The sequence below is a fragment of the Hyperoodon ampullatus genome (genome assembly GCF_949752795.1).
Source record: "Hyperoodon ampullatus genome assembly, chromosome: 14".
NCBI lineage: Eukaryota > Metazoa > Chordata > Mammalia > Artiodactyla > Ziphiidae > Hyperoodon > Hyperoodon ampullatus.
Genome location: NC_136927.1, coordinates 43,385,093 through 43,402,616, shown reverse-complemented (window position 1 = coordinate 43,402,616; position 17,524 = coordinate 43,385,093). Strand labels below are relative to the sequence as shown.

At 51.8% G+C, this 17,524-nt stretch overlaps 2 protein-coding genes across 5 annotated transcripts; one reads left to right on the top strand and one right to left on the bottom strand.

Moving 5' to 3' along the window:
- APOBR (apolipoprotein B receptor) lies at nt 1-3,879 on the bottom strand (the record flags this gene model as incomplete). Its single annotated transcript, XM_079718881.1, has 4 exons — nt 3,522-3,879; nt 515-3,181; nt 161-423; nt 1-70 (listed from the first exon to the last, which is right to left on the bottom strand). The coding sequence occupies exons 1-4, from the start codon at nt 3,576-3,578 to the stop codon at nt 1-3; spliced, it is 3,057 nt and encodes a 1,018-aa protein (XP_079575007.1). The 5' UTR covers nt 3,579-3,879.
- A 1,700-nt stretch (nt 3,880-5,579) lies between these two features.
- Nucleotides 5,580-16,488, top strand: CLN3 (CLN3 lysosomal/endosomal transmembrane protein, battenin; the record flags this gene model as incomplete). Of its 4 annotated transcripts, XM_079718764.1 has the most annotated exons (15): nt 5,580-5,625; nt 5,747-5,825; nt 8,232-8,328; nt 9,433-9,504; nt 9,917-9,996; nt 10,134-10,219; nt 10,848-10,920; nt 11,006-11,149; nt 11,975-12,087; nt 12,923-12,969; nt 13,090-13,158; nt 13,253-13,308; nt 13,447-13,540; nt 15,860-16,000; nt 16,107-16,488. In XM_079718764.1, 15 exons carry the CDS (start codon nt 5,580-5,582, stop codon nt 16,224-16,226), a joined length of 1,317 nt encoding a protein of 438 aa, XP_079574890.1. In that variant the 3' UTR covers nt 16,227-16,488. The 4 variants fall into 4 exon arrangements, with proteins under 4 accessions (XP_079574890.1, XP_079574891.1, XP_079574893.1 ...); XM_079718765.1 differs by lacking the exon at nt 9,433-9,504; XM_079718767.1 differs by lacking the exons at nt 5,580-5,625; nt 5,747-5,825 and having other exon boundaries at nt 8,239-8,332; nt 9,443-9,504.
- Nucleotides 16,489-17,524: the final 1,036 nt, after the last annotated feature.

The following is a 17,524-nucleotide window of genomic DNA, read 5'->3' as shown; positions in this document are numbered from 1 at the left end:
TCACTGGGGCTTTGGCTGGCCCAGCCTGGCTCGCAGCTCCTGCATCATGCCAGGGTGTGCCAGGCCAAACCTGCAGACGGAAGACAGGCCGTGGGAGCTGGTGTCCAGATGCCGTCAGCCTCCTCCCCATCCCAGGCCGGTCACCTCCCCCTGTGCTTACCTCTGTCCCAGGGGCCTTCTGGCTGGCAATGGAGTCCCTTCAGGGCTGGAGGAGCTTGGCTCCGGGGCGTGCTCTGGCTCGAGAAGTCTCTGTTCGGGGGCTACCAGCTCTTCCTCCGGTGGGGGGCTGGGAGGCTCCTGTGGTTGCTCGGGGGCGGGGGTCCGTCGGAAAGAGGGCCGGGAGCGGCGCTGTGAGGAGCTGCGGGAGAGGAGGGCTCGGCTCCTCGGGACAGAGACGTCTAGGCGAGCCCCGGGGAGCAGGGCCTACAGGGAAGAGGGCACGGGCTACCACGGGGCCGGCTTCAGCTTCGAGATTCTGCTCTGTCCAGCCCAGGACCCTACCTGGAGCCCTCACCTCACTCCAGCTGCTGTGAGCATCCCCTCTGGCGCTCCCGGTGGCCTCCCCGCATGGTCCAGGCTCAGCCTCTGCAGGGTCCTCGTTGGTTGACTGGTCCTCTTGGCCCTGGACGTCCTCCAGGCCTTCTGGATCAATCTCCTTGGCCTCTGCCTTTTGGTCTCCAGTCACCTCGATATCCTCCACTGCAAGGGGCCTTTGTGCCTCTCCCTCGGGGTGCTTGTCCCCATGCTGCCCCTCACTGCTTTGCCCCTGCTCTGTCGCTTGCCATCCTCCAGCCTCTTCTTCCCACAGTGTGTGCCCTCCTGGGAGGCCCTCTACCCTCACCACCTGGGAGCCCGAGGTAACGCCATCCATCCCCCAGCTTCCTTCTGCTACTGCGGATTGCTCCACCTCAGCCTGCTGTTGCCCGGGCTCACCCTCCCGAGTGGCCTCAGAAGCCTCTGCTTGGCCATCTCTGCCAGGCACCTCCTCCTCTGCTGAGCCCTCCAGGCCAAACTCCTGCCCACCTGTTTCCTCCCCCTCTGCAGCCTCTACCAGGTCCTCACCTCCGCAGGCTTCCTCTCTCCCCTCTGAGTCCCAGTCTCTCCCGAATGCTTCCTCAGCCTTTCTGCCGGGCCTGTCCCCAGTCCCAGGAGCCCTTCCATCCAGAGCTGCCTTATCCTCCACGATCTCGGTAGCCAAAGAATTTGTCTCCATGTCGTTGCTGTCCTGGAAACTCGGAGCCTCCACCTCCAGCCTCCAGCCTCTCCTGGATGTTCTGTCTACCCCCCAGGGCACGGCGGACTCCACCTCCTCCTCCTTGGTTTCTGTGGCGTCTGACTCTCCCGATGACTGGACGGTCCCTGCTTCTGCTCCCTGCCTTCCACCCAGCTCCTGGGTCTCTGCTCCAGGGGCCTCCCCCTCCTCTGCTCCGCGCCAGGCTTCCTTTACTTTCATCCACTCCTCGCCTGCCTCTGGGACCTCTGGTCGTGCAGACTCTCGGCCTCCTTCAGCTTCCGCCACCGGTGCCTGGCCTCCTGTAGCCTCCTCCTTCCCCTCTTCAGCACCTGCTTTTTCCTCCTGGGTGTTCCCTCTCTCCACATCCCTTCTGCTGTCTTCCCAGGCTTCTGCCACAGAGCTGTTAGGTTCTACATATCCCACGTTCCTGGGATATTCCTCCAGGCTCCTCTCTGTCTCCTCTCTGCTCAGGGCTGGAATGCTCCAGAGCTCTTCCTTACATGCCTGCCCTTCCTCAAGTTGCTCTGTGGGGGTCTGGGGGCCTCCCACCAGCTCAGGTTCTTGGCCTTCAGTGACCCTGTGCTCAAGGCCACCCCACCCCACCTCCAGTGCTTCTCCCCTTGTCTGAGCCTCTTCCTCACCCCTCTCCCTGCTGAACTCCTTCTTGGGCCTGGCCTCTGGGGTTGCCTCCAAGTCAACATCACCTTCAGCCTCATTTGCTACTTTGTCCTGGAGCAGCTCAGCCTCTGCAGCCCAGCAACTCTTCTGCTGTTGCTCGGCCTCCTCTGCCTGCACCACCTCCTTGAGACTGGTTTGAGCAGCCCTGATCTCCGAGTCTTGCCTCTCCACAGCCTCTTCCTCAGCCTGATCTGCCTGGCCCTCAAAGCCCTCCCCTCCCTCCGCCTCTGACTCCTGACCTTCCTCAGCTTCCCACCCTGCTGCCTGGTCCTTGGCCGCTTCTTCCACTCTCTCGGTTCCCAGGGCCTGGGTCTGTTTGGGGAAGAGGCTCACTTCAGCCTCTCTATTCTCATCCACTTCCTCCTCCTCCTGGTCTCCCTTGGAGGTCTCCTCTAGGGTCCAGACTCTCCCAGTACCCTCCGGGATCCTTTCTCCTGGGACTGCCCCATGTTCAGTCTCCCCAACCCCTGGGAGGTCAGCCTCCTCCCTGCCTGAGGTTTCCCTGTCCTCAGATCCTGCCCCTGGCTCATGTGTCCCCTGCGCCCTTGTGCTTTGGCCACCCCTTACCACTACCACCTCTTCTTCCCTCCCAGCCCCTTTGGCCCCAGGCCCCTGGATCTCCTCTGCAGCTGTCTCATCAACCCCCTGCTCTGACTCCTTTCTGTCCTCTGCCACCTTTTGCCCATCAACACTCGCCTTCTGCTCAAGCTCCTTGTGCCAGGTCCCTTCTGACTCCGCCCCTCCAGCCACCCCTGGCTCTGTTGTCCTGACCTCTTCCTCATCCTCCTCCCGTTCCCAGGTTCTCAGTGTCTTCTCTCTCTTCACTTCCTGCTCATCGGGCTGCTGACTCTCCTGGGCTTGGCTACTCCTGTCTCGACCAGCCTCAGACCCTGCATCAGGCTTCCTTCTGGGCTCCAGGGGGATACTTGGATGCTGGCATCTAGTGGTCGTGGCTGCCTCCCAGGCCCCAGTGTCCTGCCTATCTGCTTGAGACCCATGAGAGCTGCCTTGTCCCCCACCCCAGGTCTGTTCTGTAGCTGAGCTTTCCTCCTGGCATCTTCCAGCCTCTCCAGGCCCTCTCAGCCCTCCATCCCCCTTGCTTTGGCTGCCTCCAAGGCCCTCCATGGCCTCCTGGGCTTCCTCCTCTACCTTCCCCCCAAGGCTTCTTGCAGCCACCTCCCCCAGTTCCTCAGCTGCACACGCCTCCTTCCTCTCTGCAGTGGGGACATCATCTCCCATAAGGTAGGAGACAAAGGTGCTGAAAGACTCCTGGAAGAAAAGAGGGATGGGGCCAAAGGTATTAAGGGGAAGCCCAGCCCTCTCCCTCGGGGCCCTGGGCCAGAGGGACTCGGGAGAAGGAAGAGGGGTTCTAGGATCTAGGAGGAGGAGGGAGACAGGATCTGCAGGAGGAGCAGGAAACGGCCTAGATTAGAGGTGTGTGGATGTGTTTGTGGAGATGAGGGGATTGAAATCCAGAGAAGATCGGGCTAGCAGGCTGCCTGATCGTGGGGAAGGAATCTTGAGTCTGAGGAGAAGCTCAAAGGGAGAAAGGAAGATGAGGCCCGAGGGAGCAGGGTGAAAATCTCTGGCCTCTCTTTGCCCCTCTCACCAGTGCCCCCCTCAAGGCCTGATGCAGCCCAGGGAGATGTAGCCGGAGGAAATCCATCCTGTCTGTCTCTGTCTGTGTGTCCAGAAAGCTGACAATGATGGTCCCCACCCACCAAGCCAGTCTTCCCCACGACCCAAGACACTTCCTCTTCCCCTGTCTCTCCCTGACGCACCCCCACCCCGAGCCCTGCCCACCTTCTGCAATGCCCACAGCTGCTTCCAGCCCAGGCTGGGAAGTGGGTGTATATCACACAGGGGACTCAGGTGGTGTACATTCGGAGCTAAAGGGCAAGGGAGGAGGACCGAAAGGAAAAAGCGGGAGCAGGAGACCTCAGAATTGGGGAGGGGGGAGGGGGCATGTGGCAACTGCAGCTCAAGTGACTCAGGTCTTGTATTTACACCTTAGCTGTTTCCGTCTCCCCCCAAAGCCACAGCCTCTCTGTGAGAGGAAGCTGGGGTTTGTGGTTCCTGTTTTGCCTGGGGACAAGGAGTAGGAGTGAGGAGGGGGCTGGTAAGACCTCTGGCTTCTCATTTCAGGGTCATTAATGCTTCCCCAAGAGGAAGAAGGGGCTGGATTGGTGGCTCCAATGTCCATTCCTCACCTGTAGTCGTTCTTGCGAAACGAAACTTGGCTAAACTCTGTACTGTGGTTATTCACGTCTACCTCCCACCCTCCTTTGAGTTCCTTGAAGGTGGAAGCCATGTATGACACGTTGCTGAATTTCTAGAGACCTGCATGGGTAGTAGGATCCCATTTTTCATTGGTTGAGTGATCTGGGAAGCAGACAAAAGGGGGTACATTTTAAACAGCAGTCTGAGGGCCTGGTGGTGAGAAAGAGCTGGGAGAGGTGGGCACTGACTGTTGGAAGCCCACAAGAGAGATGAGCAGGGGAAAGACGTGATGAAGAAAATTCAGGATGTTGCTTTACCACCTAGAGGAAGGTAAGAGAATAATCGCTCCTTATCTGGGACTTTGTGAAGTGACCTTAATCGACACCTCTTCCTTGGGTCCCCACCCTGAGCCTCACTTTCCAAATTTCCAATCAGAGGAACTAGATGAGATCACAGAATCAGAATCTTGGGCCTTAGAATCATCTGGTCTAAGCACCCTTAATGCAGGCAGGAATCCTGCAGCAGCCAGCACCCCTGCCTCTGGTGCTCTATTTCTTATTGCCAAGTCTCTAAGGTCACCTTTAGGTCTAACGTTGTATGTTCATCAGTAACTCTCCTTTTTGTTTTCTCATCTGTAAAACCAGGGTTGAACTACTACCTTGGTTCTAAGATAATTTGAGAAAAGGGCTCTCTTAACCACGTTGGATACTGCCAACAGACAATTCATGAAATCTTTTTAGGTGGGTGTTATCTTTATATGCAGTTTCTAAAGCAATCTAAAGGTAACAGATAGAAATAAGAATGACCTGAAGCTGGCTGCCTTTGTTGTCAGCCAGAAACAGTACCGGCTAGGCAGGTGGCCATATTTATTTCCGGCAGTTGCAGAGGAGCTGAAGCCATTCGCAGCCATGATTAGTGCTGGTACGGTAGATCACGGCCTTGGGCGTCCCCAACTAACGTCATGGTTCTTCTTGCTGATCCTACCCACCCCAGTTTTAAACGGGTGGTTCCAGGGTTCTCCCAGCCTCTCTCAGTCCCCCGCCCTGAAGCTGGGTAGGTCTAAAGAGAAGATCGAGAAAAGACCCGGAAGTGGTGAGGACCTTCAAGCACGTGATGAGGGACCCACGGGTGCTGTCACGTGACCCGTCGTTACTGGGTGCGGAAGGTTCAGGTGCTCTTAAAGGTACAGGCTGCAGGGCCCTCTGCTTTAGAGGGGCGGGGGCAGAGTCCGACGGGGGGGGCGTGGTGGGGCGTACGAGGGCGCAAGATGGAGCCTGGGGTTAGGGCCGTGGCTCGTGGACGCGCCAGTGCAGGGAAGAAGCCGGAGCTGGGACCGGCAATGCGGCGTTGATCCCTCTCACCTGTCGTAGACCCTCATCCGCCTCGTCGGAGCCAACTCTGAACTCTCGCTGACTTTGGACCCCTCGGGGGACCTGAACTTGATGCCATGGGAGGCTGTGCGGGCTCTCGGCGGCGCCTTTCGGATTCGGAGGGTGAGTATTCCTGCCCACCCTCACGGGATTGACTTCCTCGGTCCCGGGAGAACGCCCGTTGGCCCATCGTGCACCTGAGAGTGGGGTGGGGGGTCAGGCCCTCTTCTTTTCCCCCTTCCAGGAGAGGAGGCCAATCCGGCACCTAGGCCCCCGCCGCAGGACCGTCAGGGCGCCCATTGGAAGAACGCGGTGGGCTTCTGGTGAGTGGCCTGAAGAAATTAAAGTAGGGTGGGAAGAGGGAAGCAACAAGAGGGGTGAGAAAAGAGAGTTGAGCTTCCAAAAAGGAGCTGAATCCACAAAATATCTACTGAACCGCTTGGTTTGCCCTGAGGCCATGTGTAAATTTCCCAAATTTCACTCATTCCCTTATCACCTTCACCTTTTGGCCAGCTTCTCATATGACCTGTAGGGATATTTTCTTCATGTTTTTACTCCAAGCAACTCAGCCTTTATTTTATTTTTTCATGAAAATAATATCTATTTAGATTCAGAATTCGTGTCTCTGAAATTTTCTGTGTGGCCATTTCTGAGATGAATATCAGTAACAAATCATTTAATTTCTAGACAAATCTCAGTGTCATCGGTTATCTTCTTGATTTTAGTTTCTCTGAATTTTCGTTTCCTCATCTGTAAAATGGGATAATAGCAGGCGACTTGCCATGTTGTGAGGATTTGATTTTATTTTATTAATATTTATTGGAGTATGGTTGCTTTACTATGTAGTGTTAGCCTCCACTGCACAACAAAATGAATCAGCCATACACATACAGATATCCCCTCCCTTTCAGACTTCCCTCCCATTTAGGTTACCACAGTGCATTAGGTAGAGTTCCCTGTGCTATACAGTATGTTCCCATCTGTTGTCTATTTTATACATAGTATCAATAATGTATATGTGTCAATCCCAGTCCCCCAATTCCTGCCTCCCCACCCCTTTCCCCCTTGGTATCCATACATTTGTTCTCTACATCTATGTCTCCATTTCTGCTTTGCAAATAAGGTCATCTATACCATTTTTCTAGATCCCATATACATGCGTTATTATATGATACTTGCTTTTCTCTTTCTGACTTCACTTTGTATGACACTTTCTAGGTCTATCCACATCTCTACAGATGACCCAATTTCGTTCCTTTTTATGGCTGAGTAATATTCCATTGTAATTATGTACCACATTTTCTTTATCCATTCCTCCATTGATGGACATTTAGGTAGCTTCCATGTCCTGGCTGTTGTAAATAGTGCTGCTATGAACATTGGGGTGCATGTGTTTTTTTGAATTATAGGCTTTTCTGGGTATATGCCCAGTAGTGGGATTGCTGGGTCATATGGTAGTTCCGTTTTTAGTTTTTTAAGGAACCTCCATACTGTTTTACATAGAGACTGTATCAATTTACACTCCCACCAACCGGGTATGAGGGTTCCCTTTTCTCCACACCCTCTCTAGCATTTACTGTTGGTAGATTTTTTGATGATGGCCATTCTGACTGGTGTGAGGTGATACCTCACTGTAGTTTTGATTTGCATTTCTCTAATAATTAGTGATGTAGAGCATCGTTTCATGTTTTTGGGCCATCTGTATGTCTTCTTTGGAGAAATGTGTATTTAGGTCTTCTGCGCATTTTTTGATTGGGTTGTTTGTTTTTTTGATATTGAGCTGTATGAGCTGCTTGTATATTTTGGAGATCCAACTCAGCCTTTAAATTTGTAAATACATGTACTTTTTAAAAGAAAACTATAAATCACTACTCTGGATGGAAAGCCAGTATTTTCCTAATGCACGTTTAAATAAATGCATCACTACCTTTTAATAGTCATCCATCTACCTCCTAAAATCATTGGAATACTGAGCTTTGGGAAATACTTCTAGCACTAACCTAAACATCAAGGACTTGGGTAACAGATTGGGTTGGAAGTGAGGCTCTCTCTCTGAGCCTCAGTTTCTCAGCAGTAAAATGGGAAGAGCAGCAGTACCACTTCAGAGGCTTGTGAAAAGGACACATGATATCCTGGGGCTGGGTCCTGTTCCCTTCCCATCACTGACGGCAGCTCTGGGAGATGAGAATAAGTGAACCAGATCCTTCATGGATCATGAAGGGTATTATCTTGTTTTGATCTCTACAGCACTCTGTGAGATAGTCAGGAGAGAAATTTGGATCCCCATTTTACACATGAGTAGACTGAGGCCACTCAAGTAGGAAGTGGCAGACTTGGGACCTGAACATAGTCCTTTGGGTTTCAAGACCCCAGTATCTTTCTACCATACCACAGTCAGAGACAGTGGATCAGTGGATGAGAAATGCCCCGGGAACTGAATCATGGTGGGAGCTTGGAGGAGAGAGTCATCAAGGATAACTTCCTTCTCTTCCTGGGAGAGGTCTCAGAGATTAGATATGAACCTAAGTTTGTTGTCCCAAGCCTGTATTTCTAACCTTCTCACTAAATGGGGATGGGGTCTGGCGATAGAGAAAAAAGAAGGCACAGGAAAGGGGGAGGTTTGGTGCTAGGACTGTGGATAGATTGTATATAACTATATGTCTATTCTTCTATGTCAATTATATCTCAATAAAACTGGGGGGTGGGGGGATCTGTCCTGCTCACTTCAGGCTCCTGGGCCTCTGCAACAACTTCTCTTACGTGGTGATGCTCAGCGCTGCCCATGACATCCTCAGTCACCAGAGAGCACCTGGGAACCAGAGCCATGTAAGTGACCCTCTCTACCACCACCACCATGTTTAGTCCCTATGGGAAGATGAGGGACTCACCCTTGGGCAGAAACCCACTTGAAAAATTCATGGAATGAGGTGGCTAAGGGGTGGGGCAAGATGGCTAAAGTTCCCAGACCTCAGAACAGGAAGGGTCTTTAAGAATCAATTTGTTCTTATAAAGCAATTGCAAACTCAAACGTTGGCCGGGTGGGACTATGGTCTAAGGCATGGTTTTTTTTTTAATTTATTTATTTATTTATTTATTTATGGCTGCGTTGGGTCCTCGTTGCTGTGCACGGGCTTCTCATTGCAGCGGCTTCTGTTGTTGCGGAGCACGGGCTCTGGGTGCGCGGGCTTCAGCAGCTGTGGCTCGAAGGCTCCAGGGCACAGGCTCAGTAGTTGTGGCTCACGGGCTCAGCTGCTCCGCGGCATGTGGGATCCTCCCGGACCAGGGCTCAAACCCATGTCCCCTGCACTGGCAGGCGGACTCTTAACCACTGCGCCACCAGGGAAGCCCTAAGGCATGGTTTTTTAACCCCAGCACTGTTGATATTTTGGGCTGGAAAATTCTTTGTTGTGTGACTTTCCTGTGCATTGTAGGATGTTTAGCAGCATCTCTGGCCTCTGCCCACTGGATGACAATAGCATATCCCTCACCCTCCAGTTGTGACAACCAAGAATGTCTCCAGACATTGCCAAATGTTCCCTGAAGGGTATAATCATCTCTGGTTGAGAACCTCTTGTCTATGATGAGCTGGAGGATGCAGGCCCAAGGGGAACAGCTACCACCTTGCAGGTCCAACAGGGAATTTGGTCCAAGAACAGATTTTTCTGGAAACCCAAATTTTTTAAATGAAAGTTCCCGAGTGTGTTACCCAAATAAAGTCCACTTACAAGGCCATCTTTGGCATGTGGACCATTAGTTTGAGACTTCTATGGAAACCTCCCCTTCCCCCTTGTGCACATAGAGGAATTGAGGTCTTAAGAAGCCAGTGCTGACCCAAGGCCATCCTTCAAGTTAGAGCAGAGCTGGGAATGGAGCCCGGCCCTGTTTGTCTGCCCTCCTGCCTCCCTGGGTGACTTTCTTGTCTCCCATCAGGTGGACCCAGACCCAACAGCCACCTCCCATAATAGCTCATCTCGATTTGACTGCAATTCTGTCTCCACAGCTGTGAGTACCCATCTGGTCCTCCCTTTACCCTTACTCTAGGTCTATAGACCCCACCCACACCCCCTCAGTACCCAGCTGGTACTATCATGACTCCACTAATTAAGACTGCCATTTACTGAGCCCTTTCTGTGTGCAGCATATATTAGCTTATTGAATCCATACAACAGTACTGTGAGTTAGGCTCTGTAATCATCCCCATTTTCCAAATAAGGAGACTGAAGCTCAGAGAATGTGAATACCTTGACCCACAGCTAAGGAGCGGCAGGCCTGGGACTGGAACTCAGATCTGTGTGACTTCAGAGCCTGTGTTTGTAGCACCTCTAATGGGCTGGTTTCTGTCTTTCCTTGGCTACTTGGTTGGGAGGGTTGTCCCTGGGAAGGTCTGGGGTCTCACTCTGTTCTCCGATCCCAGGCGGTGCTCCTGGCAGACATCCTTCCCACCCTCGTCATCAAATTGCTGGCTCCTCTTGGCCTTCATCTGCTGCCCTACAGGTCTGGGTGGAGGTGGCGGGAGGAAAGGCAGGTGGGATCTGAGAGTGGGGAGGCTGGGAGAGCAGAGGAGGTGGCGGGAGGGCTGGGGAGCTGAGAATGGCAGCTGACCATCCCCCCCGGCCCGTATCTCCCTTCAGCCCCCGGGTGCTCACCAGTGGGATTTGTGCTGCTGGAAGCTTCATCCTGGTTGCCTTTTCTCATTCGGTGGGAATCAGCCTGTGTGGTGAGTGTGAGGTTTTGTGTCATGTGGGGGGTTCAGAGGAACTACAACAGAGCATTGGTGGGGGTAATCTCCCCAGCTTCCCAGAGGAGAGGGATTATTTTTGTAACCCCCAAGAAGCATGCTAAGACTGTCACAATAGGGGACGGGAGATGAGGTCGATTTGGAGGGGTAGGCGGTGGGGAAGATGGCAGGAAATGGACAGATTAGATGGAGATCAAGATGAGCAGTCACCAAGCGTCTGTGATGGAGGTGGAGGAGGCATCAAGGATGAGTTCTTGGGAATCCCCCGGCGGTCCAGTGGTTAGGACTCGGTGCTTTCACTGCTGTGGCCTGGGGTCAATCTCTGGTCGGGGAACTAAGATCCCGCAAGCCTCGCAGTGCGGCCAAAAAAAAAAGAATTAGTTCTTACTCCTGATTTGATAACTGGGCAGATGGAGGTACCATTCCCTATGAGAGGGCATGCAGAGGAAGGGGTTGGTTCTACTTCAGATCTGGAGCCCAGCCTATCCAAGGGATCTGTTTTTAGCCCCTCTGTGCGGATGCAGAGGAGGCTGTGGCCACACCCCTTAGGGGATTGGGGCTACTGGGGAAAGGCTAGGTAGGTATGGCCATGCTTGTCCTTCCCCAGGTGTGGTCTTGGCTAGCATCTCTTCAGGTCTGGGGGAGGTCACCTTCCTCTCACTCACCGCCTTCTACCCCAGGTAAGCAGGCAGAACAGGGAGTGAGGGGAGGGGATCCCACTGCTGGCTTTGGTCCTTCTTAGTGCTACTGTGTTCTCCTTCTCAGGGCTGTGATCTCCTGGTGGTCCTCAGGTACTGGGGGAGCAGGGCTTCTGGGGGCACTGTCCTACCTGGGCCTCACCCAGGCTGGCCTCTCTCCCCAGCACACCCTGCTGTCCATGCTGGGTATACCCGCACTGCTGCTGGCCAGGTAAGCGGCCTGGGCTGGGAGGAAGAGGGATTCGAGGAGAGAGAACTTGATCACGATCCCAGTCTTCAAATCCCTACAGCCATGTGGGGGGATGTGGGTTCTGGACTCCGATAGGCCCGAGTCTGAGTTCTGGAGCTGCCACTTGTTAACTGTGTTGTATGGGGCGAGTTACTTTACGTCTCTGACCCTCAGTTTTCCCATATTTCAAATGGTGGTGGCTTTCCTTGCTTCCCCGTGCGGTGACATGCGTGAAGCATTCATTACAGTGTGGTTCCCACAATGAGAGGACAAGGATAGACTCTGTTCATTTTGTGTGTATTTTCATGTGAATTAGGAAAAGTTTCAATTGGTCGACCAAACCTGTGATTTCACAGATTATCGCTTAGGATAAGGCCATGTAGAAAAAGTGAATCAATTGAAAGGGAAATATTAAATAAAAAATATTATACACAGAGGGAATGTGGATATGGCAAATATCATGAAGGCAAAACATAAGTGACCAAACTTTGGATACTTCTGGCCTAGCACAAAATGAACACGTGATAAATAGTAGCTAGAGCGATTATTAGAAAAACAATAACAAGAAAACAGGGCTGACACGCTTGGTGTGAGCCAGGAATCAAAACGAGGGCCCATGGATTAGAAACAACAAGGAGATACATTTCAATTCCAGAGAAAGAAGCATTTTTGCGCAGTTGGAGTTCTCTGGCCGGGGATGGAGGGCCTTGGTGGAGAGAAGGAATGAGGGGGGCTGCCCTGGGAAGAAGTGGCTTTTCCAGCCCAACAGAGGCTCTTCAATCTTCTTTTCATTCTGTCCACTTCCAGCTACTTCTTTTTGCTCACGTCTCCTGGGCCCCAGGACCCTGGAGGGGAAGGGGAGGCAGACACGGCAGCCCGGCAGCCCCTGATAAACAGCGAGGCCCCAGAGTCGAAGCCAGGTAGGAGACACAGTGACCGTCAGAGCGGTCACTTTCTCTGAGTTTCAGCCTTTTCCTCTCTACTGTGGGCAGTCAGAAGAGGGAGTGGATAGGCGTGCTGGTTTATGGTGAGAGCCAATCACATTCATCTACTCAGGAAATACTCACTGAGTACTGACTATGTGTTGTACCATTCATAAACAAATAACAGAATCCGAAGCACGTTGTTTTCACACGTTGATAAGTACTAGAAGAACATAACAGAGTGATGTGCTTAGAAATGACAGATGGGGGGGGGACTTCCCTGGTGGTCCAGTGGTTAGGACTCTGCACTTCCACTGCAGGGGGCACGGGTTTGATCCCTGGATGGGGAACTAAGATCCCACATGCTGTGCAGTGCGGCAAAAAAAAAAAAAAAAAAAAAAAAGCAAGAAATGACAGGCCTTTTTGAGGACATCTCATAGGGCTGAAATATGAATGACAAGGAGTCAGCCCTGTGCACATCCAGGTGAACAGGTTCCAGGTAGAGGGAACAGCAAGTGCTAAGGCCCTGTGGTGGGAATGAGCTTGGGTGTTCAAAAACAGAAAGAAGGGCCCACTGTGGCTGGGGTAGGGGTGTACCGCCATCAAGCTATACAAGAGCCATGAAGAAGTCTCATCTAGTTACTTTTCTTTTTAATCATGGTAAAGTATCCATACCATGAAGTTTACCAATTTAACCATTTTTAATTGTACAGTCCAGTGGCGTATGTGCATTCACACTCTTGTGTTGGCTGGCTGATTCTTGCACACCAGCACCCCTTTTCTGAGTCAGTGTGCCGACCTCACCTGCCCTTCTCTCCCTGCTCCCCTGCAGATTCCAGCTCACACCTGTCCCTTCAGGAAAGGTGGACCGTGTTTAAGGTAATGACAGAGTGGTCCAGTGGTTAGGACTGGATGCCAGGCAGGGTGGTGGCTCTGGCGTGTCCCCTGCGGCCAGTGTTCGTCTCCCAGCCTCCCTCTTATGTCTCCTGACCCTTCCAGGGCCTGCTGTGCTACATCATCCCCTTGGTGCTGGTTTACTTTGCTGAGTATTTCATCAACCAGGGACTTGTGAGTGAGGGCTGCCGGGAGGGGTGTGGAAATAGTGATAAGGGTGGGGACCCACACATCCCCGTCCATCTCCCCCGTCTGGTCTTTGCTGCAGTTTGAACTCCTCTTCTTCCGGAACACGTTCCTGAGTCACGCTCAGCAATACCGCTGGTGAGAAAACTGAGGGTGGGTGGCAGCACGGCAGTGGGCTGGGGGACGGGCCTTTGATGATAAGGACTGGGGTTGGGAGGGGCTGCCCTGCCGAGTAGGCACCAGAGGGGCTTCCTCTTACTCCCTGCCCCCTTGAAGGTACCAGATGCTGTACCAGGCCGGCGTCTTTGCCTCCCGCTCCTCTCTCCGCTGCTGTCGCATCCGCCACACGTGGGCCCTGGCCTTGCTACAGGTACTGAGCCCCTGGCCCTCACTCTCTGCCTGCCTTGGCTCCCAGCTTCCCTAGGCCCCGATGCTTCCCTCCCTCAGCAGGGGTTATTGATTGCATACCATCATGTTCTAAGCACAGGGAACAGAGGCCAGCAGGGATCTGTGTAAAATGAGTGGCCTCAGGAGCCAGGCAAACCTGGATGCAGATCCCAGCTTCTATACTCAGTAGCTGTGTGATTTAGGGCAGGTCCCCGAACTCATCTGAGCCTCAGTTTCCTCATGTAATAAATCAGGCATGGTTGTAAGAAATAGAAATGCGAAGAATGAAAGAACAAGAATCTGTATTGTGTCTTAATCAGCTAGAAGCACTTATTTAATGATTATTTGCCCAAGCCTCATGCAGAGAGGCAGGCTTTCAAATAATGTTTCCAACGGTAAAGAAAATGTTCAGTTCTTTTATCCTGGATGGTTAATTACAATAGAATCAGTGACATTGTAGTCAACAGGTTATTTATCTCAAGGCTGGTGAGCAAATTCATGGCAAAGGTCATGTAAGTGATTAAGCTTTAAATGAACGAAAATACCTACAACAGTCTAACAAAAGGAGTTTTATTTAACCAGCATTCATGTTTCATTGTCATACATCTACAGCCACTGAAGGTAACTATTAAAAAAACTTCAACTCTTTTTTTTTTTTTTTGGAAAGAAAACATGATTTTAAACATTCATGTCTTCTTACTTGTTTCTAAATGTCAGAGTTCTCGGTGGTCAGACTTGAAAACACTTTAAAACAAGTCATTGGCAACCTCCAAATTATTCTCGGTGACTCTAATATCCCTCTGGGCCATAATCTTGGGACCAGAAGGGCATATAAAAAATCACCTTTAAAATAAAGCTTCAACTCTTACAGGAAAGTTCTTTGCCCTTTTTAATAATTTTAACTCAATTCTGTGATAACAATATAGAGAATTAGGGTAGATGACACTTTAATGTTATGTCAACAGCAGGCAAATATCCTCTAACTTTTCTTCCTTATTTGTCTGAGCAGGACTGCCACCCCAGGGCTTTGTACCCGCAAAGTCCCAGATTGTATCAACAATTCTTTTTTTTTTTTGACCGCACCACACAGCATTTGGGTTCTTAGTCCCCTGACCGGGGATCGAATCCGTGCCCCCTGCAGTGGAAGCACAGAGTCTTAACCACTGGACCGCCAGGGAAGTCCCTGTATCAACAATTCTTAACTCAGGGTTCTTCATTAGATGCCACTGAAAAGCGTAGCTTATGATTTTAGCTATAATTTTAACCAAGGCTGCGTCATAGAATTAGCGGCTTATAATCATTTAATTCCATTACAGAAAGTGTCTGGCCTAATGCTCCAGATGAAAGCATCTGCAGTGTTTCTAGGGTCATATTAGTATTACCAGGGTGTGTTCTTTTAAGTGCAGATCTCTGAGCCCACCTCACTCTTCCTGAATTAGAACCTCTGAGGGCAAGGCCTGTGTAGGTAACAAGATCCACAAGTAATCTGTGTGTACATTAAGCATGTGAACCACTGGGGTGGCCTACACACTGGGGAGGCAACCCTGTGCGCTGAGGACTGGGACAGTGGGATCCCCTGAAGGACTGGGGCACAGAGAAAGGGACCTACACCCTTGGGTGGGGTCAGCGAGCCTTCTTAGAAGGTGTGGGAACATCTAAGCCACGGTTTCTCAACCTTGGCGTTATTGCATTTCGAGCTGGATCCTTCTTTGTTGTGAAGCTGTCCTGTGAGCTGTAGGATGTTGAGCAGCATCCCTGGCCTCTGCCCACTACATGCCCGTAACACCCTCCCTTCCCCGTTGTAACAACCAGGAACATCCCCAGATGTTGCCAAATGTCCCCTAGACAGCAAAGTCACGCCTAGTTGAGAACCTCTGGTCTCACCATAGCCTCAGTTTGGTAAAATAGAGGGGAACCTCTCCATTCAGGGAGACTTTGGGAGGAGGAATGAGATCATAGGAGTGAGAGTGACCCCGATCCAAGCTGAGCTGTGAACGGTGGTGACTAGGGGAGCCCAAGTGGGGGAAGGTGGGATAGCATCGCAGGCGGTAGGAGTGACACGGGCAAAGGGAGGAGGGGAGGAGACCCCCAAGGTCTAGGATACTGGGATGCGGTAGGGAGAAGGCCTACCCCAGATCCCAGGGTCTGGTAGGCCAGCTGCGTGTTGGGATTTGATCCAGGCCTGTCAGCCCTCACCCTCATCAGCATCTCTCAGAACTGGGGCCTGCTGGATGGGATGGCACCTCCCTTCCTGCCCACCTCTGGTCCCAGGCTCAGCCCTCCCCTCCACCTGCACCCACAGTGCCTCAACCTGGCCTTCCTGCTGGCAGACGTGTGGCTGAGCTTCCTGCCGAGCATCTACCTCGTCTTCCTGATCATTCTGTATGAGGGACTCCTGGGGGGCGCGGCCTACGTGAACACCTTTCACAACATTGCCCTGGAGGTCAGCACCAGTCGGTCGAGGGCTGTGGGTGGGTGGCCTCTCTTGGAAAATGCCAGGCAGGAGTAGCTAGGACTGAAGCCTCACCCCTGCTCCCCACCCTCCCCAGACCAGCAGTGAGCACCGGGAGTTTGCCATGGCAACCGCCTGTATCTCCGACACCTTGGGGATCTCACTGTCAGGGCTCCTGGCCCTGCCTCTGCACGACTTCCTCTGCCAGCTCTCCTGACACTCTGACTCCTTGGAACATAGGACACACTGACCTGGGCCCACACTGACAGGTGGGCAGGTCAGACCGACCCCAGGCCCACAGCCCAGAGCCCACCCATGAGCTCTGCCCCCAGCCATCCCTACACGGCTGGGATGTAGAAAAGTGCTGAGATTGTGTTCCCCTTTGATGGAGGGGCAGCAGTTTTCTTCCACTCCCAAGCTGCTTTTGGGAAATTTCTTGGCATTATGCCTTCAGAATAAATGCCTATTTTATCAATTGACTCTTGTGCCATTTTTCTTTCTGAAAAAACATTTTCTTCTATTATAAAAGCAGTAAGTTCACTTTGGAATATATACAGGAGCGTGTAAAGAAAGTCTTTCAGCAAATTGTCTAGTCTTTGAGGCTTTGCTTATTTGTTAATTCCTTTATTCATTTACTCATTCATTCACTGTGTGGGACAATCTATATGCATTTTTTTCCCAACATGTAAGTTTCCAAACCTACAGAGAAGTTGAAAGAACTTACACAATGAGTACTGATGTATGTACAACCTGGATTCTACAGTGAATGTTTTGTTCTAGTTGCTTTGTCGTGTAGCCAACCTTCCATGCAAATCTATCCTTTCCTTAGTTCAGCTTATTTCTGTGATGCATTTCAAAGTAGGAGGTTGACTGCAATACACCTCCCTCTAAATGCTTCAGCATGCACATTTTTACCTAGAATCCAGTCTATTTTACAAGTCCCTTTTTAAAAAAAATTTATTTATTTTTGGCTGCATTGGGTCTTCATTGCTGCGCATGCAGGCTTTCTCTAATTGTGGCGAGCGGGAGCTACTCTTCGTTGCGGTGTGAGGGCTTCTCATTGTGGTGGCTTCTCTTGTTGCAGAGCATGGGCTCTAGGCACTCGGGCTTCAGTAGTTGCAGCACAAGGGCTCAGTAGTTGCGGTTCGTGGGCTCTAGGGCGCGAGGGCTTCAGTAGTTGTGGCGCACAGGCTTAGCTGCTCCACGGCATGTGGGAAGTCCCAACAGTACCTTAAAAAAGGACTTGTAGGGGGACTTCCCTGGTGGCACAGTGGTTAAGAATCCACCTGCCAATGCAGGGGACACGGGTTTGAGCCCTGATCCAGAAAGATCCCACATGCCACAGAGCAACTAAGCCCATGCGCCACAACTACTGAGCCTGCGCTCTAGTGCTCATGAGCCACAACTACTGAGCCCACGTGCCACAACTACTGAAGCCCACACACCTAGAGCCTGTGCTCCACAACAAGAGAAGCCACCGCAATGAGAAGCCCACGCACTGCAGCGAAGAGTAGC